Source organism: Monomorium pharaonis, chromosome 5 (genome assembly GCF_013373865.1).
Source record: "Monomorium pharaonis isolate MP-MQ-018 chromosome 5, ASM1337386v2, whole genome shotgun sequence".
NCBI classification, from domain to species: Eukaryota; Metazoa; Arthropoda; class Insecta; order Hymenoptera; family Formicidae; genus Monomorium; species Monomorium pharaonis.
In genome coordinates this window covers 15,126,089-15,142,324 of record NC_050471.1, presented here as the reverse complement: position 1 = coordinate 15,142,324, position 16,236 = coordinate 15,126,089, and the positions used below count along the sequence as shown (strand labels likewise).

The 16,236-nt window shown below is 33.5% G+C and overlaps 1 protein-coding gene across 2 annotated transcripts in view; it reads left to right on the top strand.

Annotated features, from left to right (window-relative positions):
• The window catches only part of LOC105839730 (intraflagellar transport protein 81 homolog), a 145,206-nt gene that overhangs the window by 105,172 nt on the left and 23,798 nt on the right, over positions 1 to 16,236 (top strand). For both annotated transcript variants that reach the window (XM_036286749.1, XM_036286748.1), the window contains exons 9-12: positions 11,369 to 11,510; positions 13,928 to 14,076; positions 14,157 to 14,237; positions 14,325 to 14,491. In XM_036286749.1, coding sequence (XP_036142642.1) covers positions 11,369 to 11,510; positions 13,928 to 14,076; positions 14,157 to 14,237; positions 14,325 to 14,491 — 539 coding nt within the window. The remainder of the gene's footprint in view (positions 1 to 11,368; positions 11,511 to 13,927; positions 14,077 to 14,156; positions 14,238 to 14,324; positions 14,492 to 16,236) is intronic.

Below are 16,236 nucleotides of genomic sequence, written 5' to 3'. Positions count from 1 at the left end.
TTAATTCAACTAAAAATTTAGTTGTAATAAATTTGTTTTTTTAAAGTAAAATTATATGTTACTTTTTCAAGAAAACTCCATATTGTATAATCTGTGACATAAGGTTCACATTTTAAAGTTACCAAACATTTTAAGCATGCTTCTACAGCTTTTAAGCATCATCATAAGCGTAATTATACTTATTAAAAACAACATATGCTTGGTGAGTGTTTTCCAACTTTTCGCTGATGACTACATATAGAGGAATAGGTTGATCTAAATTATGCAACCAATTTTCAAGTGCTGATTTTTCAGTTTCTAAGTTTTCTGGATCCTATAACTTAAAATTGAAAAAAATATTTTGTATTATAAAAATGCAGTAAAACAAAATATAAATAAATATATTTTAGTATAATTAATTTCTTAAGATTTATATTTCAAGTTGAACAAATTTCATAAAAAATTTTTTACTTATATAGTAATTCTTATCTTTATATGAAGTAGAAAACACTCTGATACATCGCTTTCAGTAAAATGTGCATCTCTATCACCAACTTTTAATACTTTAGTTATTTTAATACATAATGGTATTAAAAATAATGCTATTACATTATTTTGATGATTTATAACGTATACACGTATGAATCAATTATATATTTTTTATCAAAAGTCGAGGAATAAAAATTACGTGTGACATTGAAAAAAAATTTTTATTCAATTAATATAAAAATGTTTTGTATGAAATATATGTATACCTTTATCAATTAAGGCTTTATTTTGTAGTAAAAATTGTTTAACTTCAGAATTTTTAAGTTTTTGACTATATTTTAAAATTTTTGAGGCAATATTAGGCCAATTTCAACTCATACAAGAAATTATTTATCACTTCTCACGCCGTGACCATTGTGCGACCTTACAACTCTCCACCCTCCCCCTTCGCGTTCCCTCTAACTCCCCTTTCTTACTCCCTCGCACTTTCTTTTCCCCCTCCTTCCTATTACCCTTGCTCCTTCTCCTCTTCTCCTGGACTCTCCTCCTCTCTTCTACCCCTCGACATAGATCCACCTCTTTCCCTCTTACCCATATCTCACCGTTATTAAAAACCACTCTCTGTTCCTTTGCTCTTTCGCTCCTCTCCACCTCTACCATTCTTCACTTATCCTCCTTTCCTTCACTGATAGGTCCTCGTCCTCTCCAATCCCCCATCTCTTATCTCCGTTCCTCTCGCTAAAATCTCTGTCGCCTATCTCCTTCATTTCTTTTAATATCACCTCTCTCTCAGCCTCCCCCTTCTCTCTTCTATCCTCTTTATCTTCACTCCCTTCCTAGTTCTCTCTCAATAATACCCTTTATCCCTTCTCTTCTCGCCTCTTGGTCCTCTCCTTCAACTCCTATCCAAATAATGCTTCTCTCCCTCTTCTTCTTCCTTGTCTCTTCCCTTTCTTCACACCATCTCCCTGCTCTCTTCTCCGGTTCCAAGTTTTCTCTATCCATCCTCCTCATGTCCGTTCGCTTCTCTTCCACCTTTTTTCCTGTCCTTCTATATCGCAGTCATGTTCTGTCCTCTTCTTTTTCCTAGAATGGTCCCCTTTCACTCTCTTCTCCCTCCTCCTGCGTCTTCTTGCACTATCCTTTCCACTTTTTTCTTCTCTCTCGCTCCTTCTCTTTCTCTTTCTCAACCTCTCCTCTTGCTCTTCTTTTCCTGAATTCAGCCGTCTCCTCTTCTTCTCTCTCTTTTCCAACGCCTCCGCTATATCTTCCAGCACATTCTTCTTCTTTCTCCTTTTTGCTATCTTCTCCTCTAACCTTACCCTCTCGTCGTACCTTCCCTCCTCCATCCTTCTCCTTCCTCTGGCTACCAACTTCATTTTATCTCCTTCCGACTCACCTCTTCGTCCCTGTTTTTCCATCTTCTCATTCCTCCTCTCTCTCTCTCTCTTTCTCTCACTTGTCCTGCTCTCCCTCTCCTGAACTTGGACCCCTCTTTACTTCCTTCTCTTTCTCTTTGTACATCTCCGCCGAACCTTCCAGCACTTTTCCCTCCCTTCTCTTCTTTACCATATCCTCCTCCATCATCGCCTCCTCGTCGTACCTTTTCTCTTCTGTCTCTCCTCCTACTCTGTCTACATCCACCTCTTTATCTCTTGCCCAATCTCCTCCTCTCTCCCTTTTCTCTCCGAACATTATGCACCCTCTGCTCAACATTCTCATCTCTTCCTTCATGCACCTCTTTATATCTCTTAACATTACCGGGATCTCCTCTATTCTCACTTTCTCCACTCATACCTTTATCTTTCTTACTTTCTCTTCTCACGTTATACTATAACTTGCCTGCAATACCCACATGTTTTCTACTCGACCATCGATCTCCTATCGACCTATCGATCCCTCGCATGTGTTCCAACTCGCATTTCCATCTCCACTGCTGCCATCTACGGCCTCGGTTCTCTAATTAAGATCTCTTCTTTCTACACTGGCGTCTCTATATACACACATCTCCATCTCCTTCATCCTCCAATTTTTTTCGTCATTCTTGCTTTCTCACTTACTGCTTCTCCTTCACAATTCCTCTTCATTCTCCGATTTCCTTTCATCCTCCTGTTTCCCTCCAATTGCCCGCTCACCATTCACTAATATCTTCTCGATGCTCTGTCAATCTTTTCTCTCCTTCTTACTCCTAATTCTCCCCTCCAAAAACTGCCAATAGTCCTTCCTTTCACATCACCGCGGCGCCATGACGACGCCATCCTCTAATAAAATCTTATTTTAATTATGCGTTACTAATTAATAATGCAATATAAAGTAAGTTTTTAATAGAATATTAGATTAGAATATTAAATTATTAGTTAAAATTATATGTAAAAAGTGTAAACCATTCAAATCAACAAATTAATCATCTTTTATTTAAATAAGTATAGAATTTCTATAAATAATTTATTTACCAATATTATTCCAAGAGGAAAACTTAGATATGGAAAACTCAGACAATATTTGTCCAAAGAAACTACTTTTTCTTTCTTTCTTTTTGAGATAATAATTTCGATCTTTTTTCAAATATATTTTCCCATTCAGAAAAAAGTTGCGTTATTGTATATTACTGTTTCTTACTAGGTTTTTCAGGCAATTTAGATCATTATTTATATCTACAATAAAAAAATTAATTGTATAAACAATAACAAGCATTCAAGAAACTTGTGTGAGATATAATTTTTCAAACTTTTTTTCTAATATATCTTTGTCAGCCTGCACTAGCGTGATATTTTCGTTGCGAGCATCTTTCAAAATATTATCTAATCGCAGTTGCTTGCATATACGCTTATAGTGATTATACAAGCAACCTCTAGCACTCACAGCTTCTCCATTCTTGTTTGCATAGTACATAAAATAAATAACCTTGCTCCATTGGAAAAAACTCCAATAATTAGCCTCTTATATTTATAAAAGTTTCTGAGGTTATTCTATTAAAAATAAAAGGAAAATATATTTAAAAATATAAAGTTACTTTTTGTCGCTAGTATAGTATTAAAAAATAAATCAATAAATATTGTCAAGTCGACTTTCTGGCAAATTCGTTTATTAAATATACGACGTTTTGATCATTGATTTTGATCCTCTTCAGGTATAAGTACAATGCTTAATTACGACATAACTTAATAACTTCGGACCAACAAAATATGAAGCATGTTCTACAATAAATACAAGTACAATAAGTACAAGTTGATGTAAATTTATTAATAACATTAGCCTTAAAGAGTGTAACGAGACAATATAGAGAGCAAAAGCGGAGAGAATTAAATATTGAGAATTTACATGTCTAACGTCAGTAAAAAAAAAAAAACATAAACCATCAGATATATGTTAAGAATACACAGTAAATTATAATACAAAAGAACATGATATAAAATACATCAACCAAGTAACGAGTCAATGAGTCAACTAAAGGTCGAAAACAAAAAAAAATCAAACTACTATACCCACATAGAAATTGGCATCGAGTGGATGTCCAATGGACGTCCATTAAACCTCCATAGATCCATGGGACGTCTATGTCCATGGTGGAAGTCAGATGGACGTCCATTAGAGGTCTAGTAAACTTCCTTAGCTCCATTGGAGGTTTACCTCCATGGCGGAAGTTAGCTAGACGTCCATTAGGGATCCAGTAAACTTCCATGGCTCCATTGAAGGTTTACCTCCATGGCGGAAGTTAGACAGACGTCCATTAAAGATCCGGTAAACGTCCATGGCTCCATTGGGGGTTTACCTCCATGGTGGAAGTTAGATAGACATCCATTAGGGATCCATTAAACATCCATAGCTCCATTGGATGTTTTCTTCCATAGTGGAAGTTAGATGGACGTCTATTAGGGATCCACTAAACTTCCATAGCTCTATGGAACATTATTTCCATGATGGAAGTTAGACAGACGTCCATTAAGAATCCATTAAACTTTCATAGCTCTATGGAACATTTACTTCCATGATGGAAGTTAGATAGACGTCCATTAGGTATCCATTAAACTTCCATAGCTGTATGGAACATTTATTTTTATGGTAGAAGTTAACCCAGACAACACGCTTGTCAGAATGAAAACTTTAAGAGAACTTTTTAAAGAAAACATTTAGATATCTTGGAAATGATGTCCAAATGGTAACATTTATCAGAGACGTCTGCTAAGAGAGGTCTTTGAGATATCTCATGGAAGAATTTCATTTAAGTTTCTTGAAAATGTTATCCTTATGATATCAGCTAAATGATATCAGCTTAATATCTCATAAAAGATATTACAATGCTGTCCGATTTTTAAGCCGTCCATGCGCGTTGTAGTTGACTCAGAAATCAGACAACACTATAACATCCTGAATGAGAGATCCATTTGATATTAAAAAAAAAATTATCATAAAGATAATGTTTTCAAAAATAACAATTTGTCTACAATAATTACTGCGCACAAAAAAATGCACAAAATCTAAATTTATCATGTACTGAATACAAAAACAGAATAATAAGTGTACTATTCAATTTTTCTTAGAATATATGTGATCTATATAGTTAAAATTATCTAATTAACCATTTGAACGCTTTAAAGTATTAATGCTAAATAGATCGCAATTTTCATCAAATTAATTATTAAGGTTATGGAAAAAGATAAATTTAACAATGAAATTAATAAATAAATTAATTAATGCTATTTATTTTTAATATGTTTTGCAAAATTTAATTGCTTTTATAAAAAATAATATAATTGCGTCAGTTTATAACATATATGTATATGTAGACAATAACAAGTACCCATATCGATGAGTCAAATTGGCATAGCGGATAGAGTACAAGGTTCGTAATCCTAAGGTCCCGGGTTCAAAACCAGAGGCAAGTAAGAATAAAATAAAATAATATAATTTAAATTTAATTAATTAATAAAAATTTGTCCTAAATTTAGTATGTACTGTTGATAAAAATAATTTAAAAGAAATAAAATTTTTATTTTAAATTTTTATTTTGTCAATCATCTATCGAGGCTCCATGAAGCTTCTACTAATGATCCACGAAACGTCAGTCATCCATCGAGGCTCCGTGAAGCCTCTATTAATGATCCACACAACGTCTAATAGACCTCTTTGATGACCTCTAATGAAGGTCTAATGGACGTCCACAATGCGGAACTGTGGATTTCTAATGGCTCTATATTGGACGTCTAATGAACGTCCACTGGAAGTTTCTACTTCCATGGCAGATGTCCATTAGACGTCTACTGGAGGTTTTATTTCTATGTGGGTAGTACTTTAAAATTTTAATTATTTGATTAAATTACTATATATACAGTGATATACATAAAGAATTTATCTATATTAAGGTAATGAGAAATCCAAAGCATGATAAAGTAATTGGCACAGTATATCATTATTTATAATATATAATATTATGAGACACAAAAATATGATGATATAAAGACAAACTAGCTGTTATAAAAGTACGTATTAACAATATTTGATAAAATAGTCAGAAAGTTACATCCAATAAAACATAAAAATACTATTGATCGTTGAAACCAATCAAAGTTTTTATTTAAAAGATATATATGAAAACTCTAATTACAGAAAATGAAAAATATATGTATGTAATTATAGCAACATATATTTTATAATGGTTTATGTATAATGATACGTACTCACTGTGATTCAGTTATATACAATCTTTTATTTATGACCATAGCTAACTTACTTGTAATTGAATGGAACTTCTTGAATTTAACGTATTGTGATCATATCTTTTAATTTATAATAATCTTTTAATTTATAATAATCTAGTTCTTTTGTAAACTCATAGTTTTTTAATAAAAGTTTACCATGAAATATACTATTTAAAAAATCAGACAATTCATTCTGCGGAAACTTGAAACCATCTAAAATTAAATAATCAATGAAACAAGTCGACCAACATAAATAAAATGTGAAATAAAAAAAAAGATAAGATTTTGAAGATAGGTATATCTTCTTTCACCGAAGGAACAACTAGATGAAGTTATCGAGTCGTATATAAGAATGTCATCACTCAACGTCGAGTTATTAGTAGGCAGGAACACACTTGCATTTTCCTCATGCATTTCAACATCCATTGCTTCTTACTCTACATCAACAGAACATGTACGATATTCTTTTAAAAGTAATTCTTTCTTAAGTTATATTTGAAGATGAAATAAAGTAAAATCTTCGAATAATTTTTCAGTATTACAATTATTTAATCGTCAACAGATAAAATATCTCATCAGTTATATAGTTAAATAAACAGTATTTTATAAAAATATTATAGTTTATTATAAAATAATTATTCAATATATCGCCAGTTTACTATTGCAATGTAAATTGTAGGTTAGGACAAATATAGTATTATGAAATACTGACTTTAAAAAGGACTTTACTATTAAAAGTATTTTATTATTATTACTGACTTAAGGGGGACAAGTCATGTAACGCGCTGAAAATTGAGTGATTTTTTGGAATTTTGTTTGAGGAAATTATTATATAACCAATTTTTTTGAAATTTTCAGGGTATGTTATTGTAATATTGAACTACTAAAAAAATATTTTTTGACAGAAAAATAATATGTATTTTATAAATAATAATAATGTAAATCTAATGCGTCGACGTTGAAGTCACTTGTCGGCGTGCAATGTAGCGCTACTTGTATTCATTTGAAACAAAAAAACCAAATAGATTTCTTTTATGTACGGTTTGCGTTATCAATTGAACCTATTGTTAAAGAAAATAATGCAAAATTGTAAAAATGGCGACACGTAGAAAAAAAGTATTAATTTTTACGAAAAATTTTTGTGTTAATTATGCAATAAAAATAATTTATTTAAACAATACAATTACAAATAAAGGTTCAATTTATGAGGAAAGTATTTATCTAAATGTATGCACAAGGAAAACTCAATCGGATGAATAGTTTTTGAGTTATCTTGCATGCCAATTTTAAAAAAGTAGTTTAGAGAAAAACGCGTTTAAAGTTCGAGTAACAAAATCGTTAAAAAATCGTAATTTATTTTAACTTACCGCAGTTTTTTGCTAATCTGCAATTCCAGGGCCATAGAGCAGATCTTCCTGTTTTTCGAACATTATTCTAACACAGCTAGGTTAACATTTATTACAGAGGGATCGAAAGACTGAGTTTCCGACTCGTCTACATGAGTGCTCCGCCCAATTCGACCGTTCACTTTTCGACGAAAATAATATAGAAGGAACTCTCAAATCGGTTTCTACTATTTTTTTTTCATATTCTACGGAAAATTTCCTATAAATTTAAGCAAGAAAAAAAATGCTAAAAAATTTCGATTTACATGACTTGCCCCCCTTAAAACTTAAGTAAAAAGTCTATCACTATCACAAATTTAACCATTCGTGTTGTTATTATACAGTCAGAGAGATCTTCTCTGCTATAACACACTGCTGCAATCCCCGGTGCAAAAAGAGCCACTACACTTTAAAGTTAGGACTGCTGCGGTGCGAGATTGGGGTACCAGAGTTTTCAAACTGAGAGAGCTGCTATGACAAGGGAAAGTACAACAGCGCCCTTTTATTTCGTACACCTGTTGCACTAGTTAGTGCTTCTGCATTGCCAAACTTTTTTCCGTGTAGTAAACAAAAATAAGATAAAAATTATAATGGAAAGTGTTATTTTTCGTTCCAATTGACCACCGGGGTAGATTGGCCACGTCAATATTGGCCACCCGTCAGTATTGGCCACGTCAATATTGCCCAGATCAATATTGGCCACGCGTCATTATTGGCCTCATCATTATTAGCTACGTGTCATTATTGGCCACATGTCAATATTGCCCACGTCAACATTAATAAATTAATAATCAAACCCATCTACATTGCAAACAAAGTAAAGTTCACATGTGTCTGCAGATTTTCAATATAATATACATATCCACACAGCACGGGGAGCTCCCGGGGAGCTCCCGAGGAGCTCACAAAATTTTTCATAAGCTTCATTTAAGCTTCCAAAAAATTCGCACGGAGCTGCTATGTCCGCTTTTGAGAGCTCCTTGAGAGCTTCATTTGAGCTCGCAGAGAGTTTATAAATCATGTTTTAAGAGCTCCCTGCGAGCTTCAAAATAATTCTTGGGAAATTTCTATATAAGCTTTCCGGGAGCTCTTATGTTCACTTTTGGGAGCTCCCTGAGAGCTTAGATGAAGCTATCAGGGAGCTTATATAGAAGTCTCACGGGAATTATTTTGAAGCTCGCAGGGAGTTCTTAAAACATTATTTCTGAACTCCCTGCCAGCTTAAATAAAGCTCTCAGGGAGCTCTCAAAAGCGGACATAGGAGCTGCCGTAAAAAATTTTATTTTTATAATTTCCCCCTTTTGCTCTCTCTGAGTTGCAAAGGCCCACGAACTCTCTTCGTGTAACAAAAACAATATATACTACACTTTGCTGCTAGTGAAGTACTAACTGCTAGGTAAGCCGTGAGTGATGGTTTTCTTTTATAAGCCTTTTGGAGTAAATTTTCTCACGAGAAGGAGCGCCGTGCCTTCGCCTAGTGGCGATCTTGCGAACTACTCGCGACTATATGACTATACATGCAGTACATTAATTTACCCGATATGTTCAATCTCTGGGAGTTTGTTTTGTCGAATTTTGCAAACTTCTTGAAAACTCAGCAAAACGAACTGCCTGGGAGCTTGTTTTGTCGAATTTTGTAAGCTCCCCGGGAGCTCAGCAAAATGAACTCCCTGGCAGCTTGTTTTGTCGAATTTTGTAAGCTCCCCAGGAGCTCAGCAAAATGAACTCCCTGGGAACTTGTTTTGTCGAATTTTGTAAGCTTCTCGGGAGCTCAGCAAAATGAACTCCCTGGGAGCTTGTTTTGTCGAATTTTGTAAGCTTCTTGGGAGCTCAGCAAAATGAACTCCCTGGTAGCTTGTTTTGTCGAATTTTGTAAGGTTCTCGAAAACTCAGCAAAACAAACTCCCTGGGAGCTTGTTTTGTCGAATTTTGTAAGCTTCTCGGGAGCTCAGCAAAATGAACTCCCTGGGAGCTTAATCGGAGCTTTGTGCTGTATGGGTAAATTAGCGACTTGGACAGGGTGGATGCGGAAAGGGGGGGCCGAAGATCCCCCTTGCAACCCCTGTGTGTGTGTGTATGTGTGTGTGTGTGTGTCGCGCACGAGCGCGAAGCATTCTCTGCAACACATAGGTTTGCGACTTTTTACAATAAAAAAAATTAATTAATACATTGACATAGGCAATATTAACGAGTGGCCAATATTGAAGTGGGCAATATTGACGCATGGCCAATAGTGACGTGGCCAATATTGATGAGTGGCCAATAATGACGCGTGGCCAATATTGACGTGGCTAATATTGACGCATGGCCGTTATTGACGTGGGCAATATTGACGCGTGGCCAATATTGACGTGGTCAATCCACCTGGTGGTCAATCGGGATCGTAGCCAATATTAACGTGAGCAAACGGGTGCCAATCGTTCCACAAAGGCCTGCCTCCAGATCAAATATCTTTTACAGGCCAGAGCGGGGCAGTGGCAAAGGATATGCACACTGTCCTCTCTGACTTGTACGCATAGGCGACATATATTTTCATCTGCTTTTTTCAGCTTGAGCAGGCCATCAGAGCGCATGTTCCACAAGGAATTCTATCGTGTTCAAGTCGCTGACTACTCATTGCTGTTAGTTCTAATGTTCTGCTGTTCGCCGGTCCCTTCATCAGGAGTTTCGATTGGTGGTAGCCTGAGCATTTGTTCCATCAGGATTGATTTCTTGAGTTAGTCCCAAATGCGCATAATAACAAACGGACACCACCAATCAAATTCCTCCTAATCCTAACCAACCCAGCAATCTGATTGGTGGTGTCCGTTTGTTCTGCTCACTCGACTTTGGCGTGAAGCCAGATGCTAGGTTCGGTTCTAATGTGGGCTTTGCAGCTCCCCTCAGTCCCGCCACCAACATCTGTTTTTTATAGCCTAGCGGCTTCGCTTTTCCTGCTTTTCAGGACTTTTGCTACTTAACATAGTTAGCCCTTTGAACACTTCATTATAGGTTTTATTTTAGGTTTTATTTTCGGTTTTTATTTTGTTTCCACAAGTACCGCGGTGAAACGTTCTCACCCGGGCAGAGCCGCGATTGCTTGGCTTGGCTTCTTACTCCTGAAGGTCGTCCAGTATCCAGGAGGCACTGTTATCAGTTCCCCTTACGCCATGCAGCCCTTGGCACTGTTGCTTATACCTTTGCTTGGGGGGTTCCTCTTAGCTGACTTCCCCCAGGTACACCCTTGAGCGATGTCCTCGGTGCAGCTATTGCCCCTCCATCCGTCAAGGTGGGAACCCGTGCGGGGGGCTATGAATTGTAACTCAAAGCTTTAATGTTGATTTATTATTTGAAAACTAGACAGTTAGAATTTTCGTCTTATATTGCATTTAAATATATTAAGGATAATATGGAAGTACTCCTTAACTGATCAGAAATTAGTGCCTTGACGGTACATCAGTTATATGTAAGTTTAAATAAATGCTGTATGAAATTCTCAGAAATTACAGATATTATATTTGTAACTTCCTGAAACATTCTTATTATGTTTCTTAATGATTTTCAAAAGAGAATAATATTTTAGTAATAATTTAAAAATTCACTGTGCTCTCTGGATAATAATGTCTGAGATTAAATGCCGCTCTTAATTACACACGTCCGGCGACTCGTTGCTAATGAATAAGCAATGACAGATAACAAATGAGTTAACATATAAGTTTAAAAGAGAGGAAAGTAGGCGTGAATTGTAAACTATGACCGAAAGTTACAAGTAAATTTTATCATATAAATATGGCTATATATTATTTATATTGTGTTCATACTATTTTGTAATTTCAGATAATTCATTCTTATTCAACTAATATTCCATCTAAAGTAATAATTCCAGAAAATTATACACTAGACAATGCTTTAGTAACAAATACTCAATTGTCTCACTCAATATTAGCTTTGAAAACCAATATTACTCCGATCATAAAAGGTAACAAAATTTTTTTTGTAAGATTAGATAATGTTTATTTGCGTTGTTAAATCTTTAAGATTTTTGTTTTTCGTAGTTGTATTAAATTTTAATATAAACAATGAAAAATTTTGTCAAATAAAAAAAGTTTTAATATTACTGTCTTGTAAATACTAACAGTGACATAATATCTGTTGTGCCTTTTTGAGGCGCAGTTTAATGATTTTGTGTGTGCGTCTTATAGCCTTGAGAGTTAGAATCCAAAGAAGTTTGGGTAATCCGAAGAAGAGTCAAATAATGGTCCACTCGATTTTTGTTTTACACAATTTTATTTCACATTTACGTGTACAGTCAGATGTTTGCTTAGCACTTGCGATGGTCAATCCTTCATATTCGGGTTTTACGTACAACACAATAGTGCCTGTTGAGTAACGTGTTGAGTAATTTACTCTCATAGTGGCGGCTGACTTATATTAACCGATTGTCTGTTAAACTGGTACAATTGCTAAATCGAAATGTACATGCGTTCTGGAAACCATGATAACTTCCGTGAAACTAGCATTTTAAGTGAATCTTTATTTCCGAGTGTTCTGACATGTAGACAACTTATAGTTTTTTAATGGTGACTATGCAAGTAATCGCTCAATTTCGTAAGTTCGGATTTCGAAAAGCTAACATTTTAGTGGTTTTGCAAATTTTATCGAAGAAATTTTTCAAAATTCTTTTAAAATTTCTCAATTGTAGTCGTATGTTACAACATATCAATGTTAATTTGACAGTCAACACAACATAATATACAGGAAGAAATGCGAGCATCGTCCATTTCTTAATAAAAAGATAGACGGAATTGAAATGAACGTAAGAGTCCACCATAATTTTTGGATATCTCCAATGATAGCCGAGATATTAATTTTTTTAATCGTACCAATGAGAGCGCATCGAGGAAAACGCTGAAGAAAGTGCTGAGCCGCCGGCAACCAATGTTTGATATAGTGGGCCGTACTATAGCTCGAGCGGCTCATGGGCTCAACGCTTTTCTTGGCGCGTTCTCATTAGTACAATTTGAAAAATTAGTATCTCGGCTATTATTGGAGATATCCAAAAATTATGGTGGACTTTTACGTTTATTTATACCTTTCTATACCTTTTTGCTTTGAAAAATTCAAACTTACTTTATCTCAGCAAAAAAATGTTGAATCGAGACAAATAAAAATTGATTCGAATACTAAATATTAATATTTCTTTGTCCATGCTTCTCAATCAAAGGACTGTCTTATATTGTTTTTTTTTCTATAGATATTAATCTAAATTAAAGTTATTCTAATGAAGTAATTAATAAAAATGACTTAAGGTTAAAATATAATTACAAATAAATAAACCCATATGTTTGAAATAATTAAAAATGAAATAAATAAAATAAGAAAAAGATAGATGAAATGAATCGATTTTGAGCTCAAGAATAGCAAGTAAAAGCAATGTTTTTTGGTAGGTTTGACTTGCTTCGAATCTGATTTTAATTTAAAAAAATTGTTAATTTACCGGAAAAGTATTAAAATGAGTATATGAAGCTGTTAAACATCTAGTGTCACAAATTATTAGAAGAAAGTCGCCAATATTGATATGGATTTTTTAAATCTTTTTTTCGGAACTTAAGCATTGTTCAAAATTACAAAAGATATATAGTTTTTTCATGTCACTACAGGATTTAAAATTGATCTATTTTATTCTTTTTTATACATTTTTTAAAAAATGTACAGAATGTAAAGCAATATTCAAATATTAATAAAAAAAAAACACATTTTTCAAAAAACGAATCTTTTAAGAATACTTAAAGGACATAAATATATTTAAAAACTATATTATATGTTCTGAAAAAAAATTTAATATCGAAAGGAATATCGGGTCCCTGAATTATTCATTTATGCTAGTGCCACGCTATGCGCAATTCGTAATTCGTACTTCGTAATTCGTGGAGATTTGTTCGACGTTCGTGGAGATTCGTCATTCACTATTGGAAACCTCTTACATTATTCGCGATTCGCAATATATCATTCGTAATTCGTCTTTCTTTAGTTTGTGATACTTCGACCAGTTTCAGCAGTATAGACATTTATTTAACCATTATTGTTTGTGCCAAAAATGTCTTCTAAAAGTGCAAAGGCACGATTATATTCATTTGTTTATTCGGTTTTCATTATAGCAGCCAAAGTAAGAACTATGAATTATTGCGAATAATGTGTCGATCGTGAATAGATAGATTCGTATTGATTTATGTTCTTTGAGATTTGTTGAAAAACCGCTCGGTCAGCGAATGACGAATCGCGCATGACAAATCGACGATTTTTCTCTCCATATTATTTATGAATGTTATATGAATCACGAATACGTGAATAGTGTGGCACTAGCATTAACAGTAATATGATATATATTTTATTTAGATATGAAAGCATTACGGCAAATAGTACGTGAAACTAATGAAAGATATCAAAAAGCGTGTAAAAGTCACAATACAATAGAAATAAGTATGAAAAATACGACAAGCGATTTATTGTCCGAAACAAAACGTTTAAAGGATAAATTATTACGGGTAAATTTCATATAGAAAACACATATTATATTATTCTATTATATTATTAAAATAATATTATATATTATATTATATTGTAGGATACTGAAGATAAGAAGCAATTACAACAAAAAATTTTAAAAATAAAGATTACTGAAGAGAAATTACGTAAAGAAGCAGAAGTAAATATAAAATTATTCAAATAACATTTATCATTATACTCAATGTACCGTTATATTCAATGTACGGTAATATTTTTCTTTTTATAGACCAACAATGATATTAATAATTTAGGACAAACATTCAAACGGGAATTACATGATATAATACTAAAGGAAGAAGAAACTTTAAAAAAATTGAACAACGAACAAGATAAAATAAAAGAACACACTGTACAATACGACAATAAAACGCAACAATGGAATAATGTCATATCGTAAGTAATATTTTGTATTTAACAATTGTATGTATTAACCTAACAAATATTTTATAATTAAATAACATAAGACACTGGTATTTATTTAAATTTAATTAAATGTAAAGTAAGATATTTATGTTAAAGTGCTCGGATAAAGTTCCGAAAAGAGTAAACCTCCGATTGTGCTAAAATTTTAACCAAAGCTCACCCTTGATTAGAGAAGAAAGTTCCTGAAAGGATTTTTGGCGATAAAGCCTCGTTTGCCCCCCAGCCCCCTTCAAAGTTTTTACAGTTCTTACTAAATATCTCCAAAAATATTGATTTTAAAGAAAAAAGTTTGAAACCAAAAATTAAGCTCATAAATAGCTCTACAAAAATATTATATACATTTTTTACGTAAACCTATTATTTTGGCTGTTATGACCCAAAATAACTTGGCGGGGGTCAAATTAATCCGGTCGAACATTTTCTTTAATTTCTGTTTTATTAAATATGCGAAAATTTTTAATTTAAAGGTTATATATATTTATTTAACATAAAGAAAAGTTTAATTGCAAATTTGAAAAAAAAAGTAATTTTTTTACAGTTTAACATAAAACAGAAAATTTTTCTATAATCTCGTTTTGCAAGAAATATATCTCGTTTCGCGTGGAAATTCGCAAAGGGTTGTGCAGAAAACGCGTGGGCGGAGGAGCGGCTCCGCTCCTCCCCCCTGCACACCCTCCTCGTAAATTTTTCTAACCTAACCCACATTTTAAAGTCGATATTTGGTTAATGCGAAAATATTGGAAACGAACAACGTGGAAAGTCGCAAACCTATGGTACTGTACAAGCGTGGATGTCGTTTATTTTACGTTTTACAAATACAATACATGATAAATATTACCTTTGTGTTATATGTTAAACTATAGTAATGTTTATGTTTTATTTTAAATTATAAAAATATTTCTGTTTTATGTTGAACTGTAAAAAAATTACTTTTTTTTCAAAGGGCATAACGGAATAAGCAGGTGAAATCTGCCCCCGCACTAATCAAGCTCAAATTGATATTATTAGTTGGCACCCTTGAGATGTAAAACTTCCCGAAAAATTAGCTACAAAATTGCATTTTTTGGGGAGTTATGGAGGGGGAAAGAAAAATAAAGAAAGTTGTTTTTTCGAAAATGTTGGACCGATTTTAATGAAAAAAATATATGTTGTAAACATTGTTTAGACAAGTTTAAGAAAATTTTTAATAATCTTTGTGGTAAAAAAAACCGATAAAAAATTTTTTTATGAATTTTTTGGGGGGTGATATAGTTCTGAGATACCACTTTTATATTTTCACAAAAACATCTCTAGATTTTCTTCTTTAACACATATTTTTTTCAAATCAATCGGAGTAGTGGAACATGGTTAAAAATAATAATTCACACCGCGCCGTTGTGCCGCGGCGTTTGTTGTCATGTTGAACTTACATACTAGTTGCAGTGTTGCAATGTTTAGTTGCCACGAAAAATTATGATATAATAATATAAAATATGATAACACATATAATATTTTCAGGACGTCTGCAGTTAGCCTATAAAACTTATCGTTTCGGCAGTTTATCACGAGGAGATTGCAGTACGTCTTTAAATTCCATATGTTCGGGGTGCTTTTTTAATATGAGTCCCCTTGCCTCTCACATTATTTAACATCGGTGTGCTTTTTTAATGTGAGTTCCCTCGCCTCTCACATTATCTATCATCGGGGTGCTTTTTTAAAGTGAGTCCCCTTGCCTC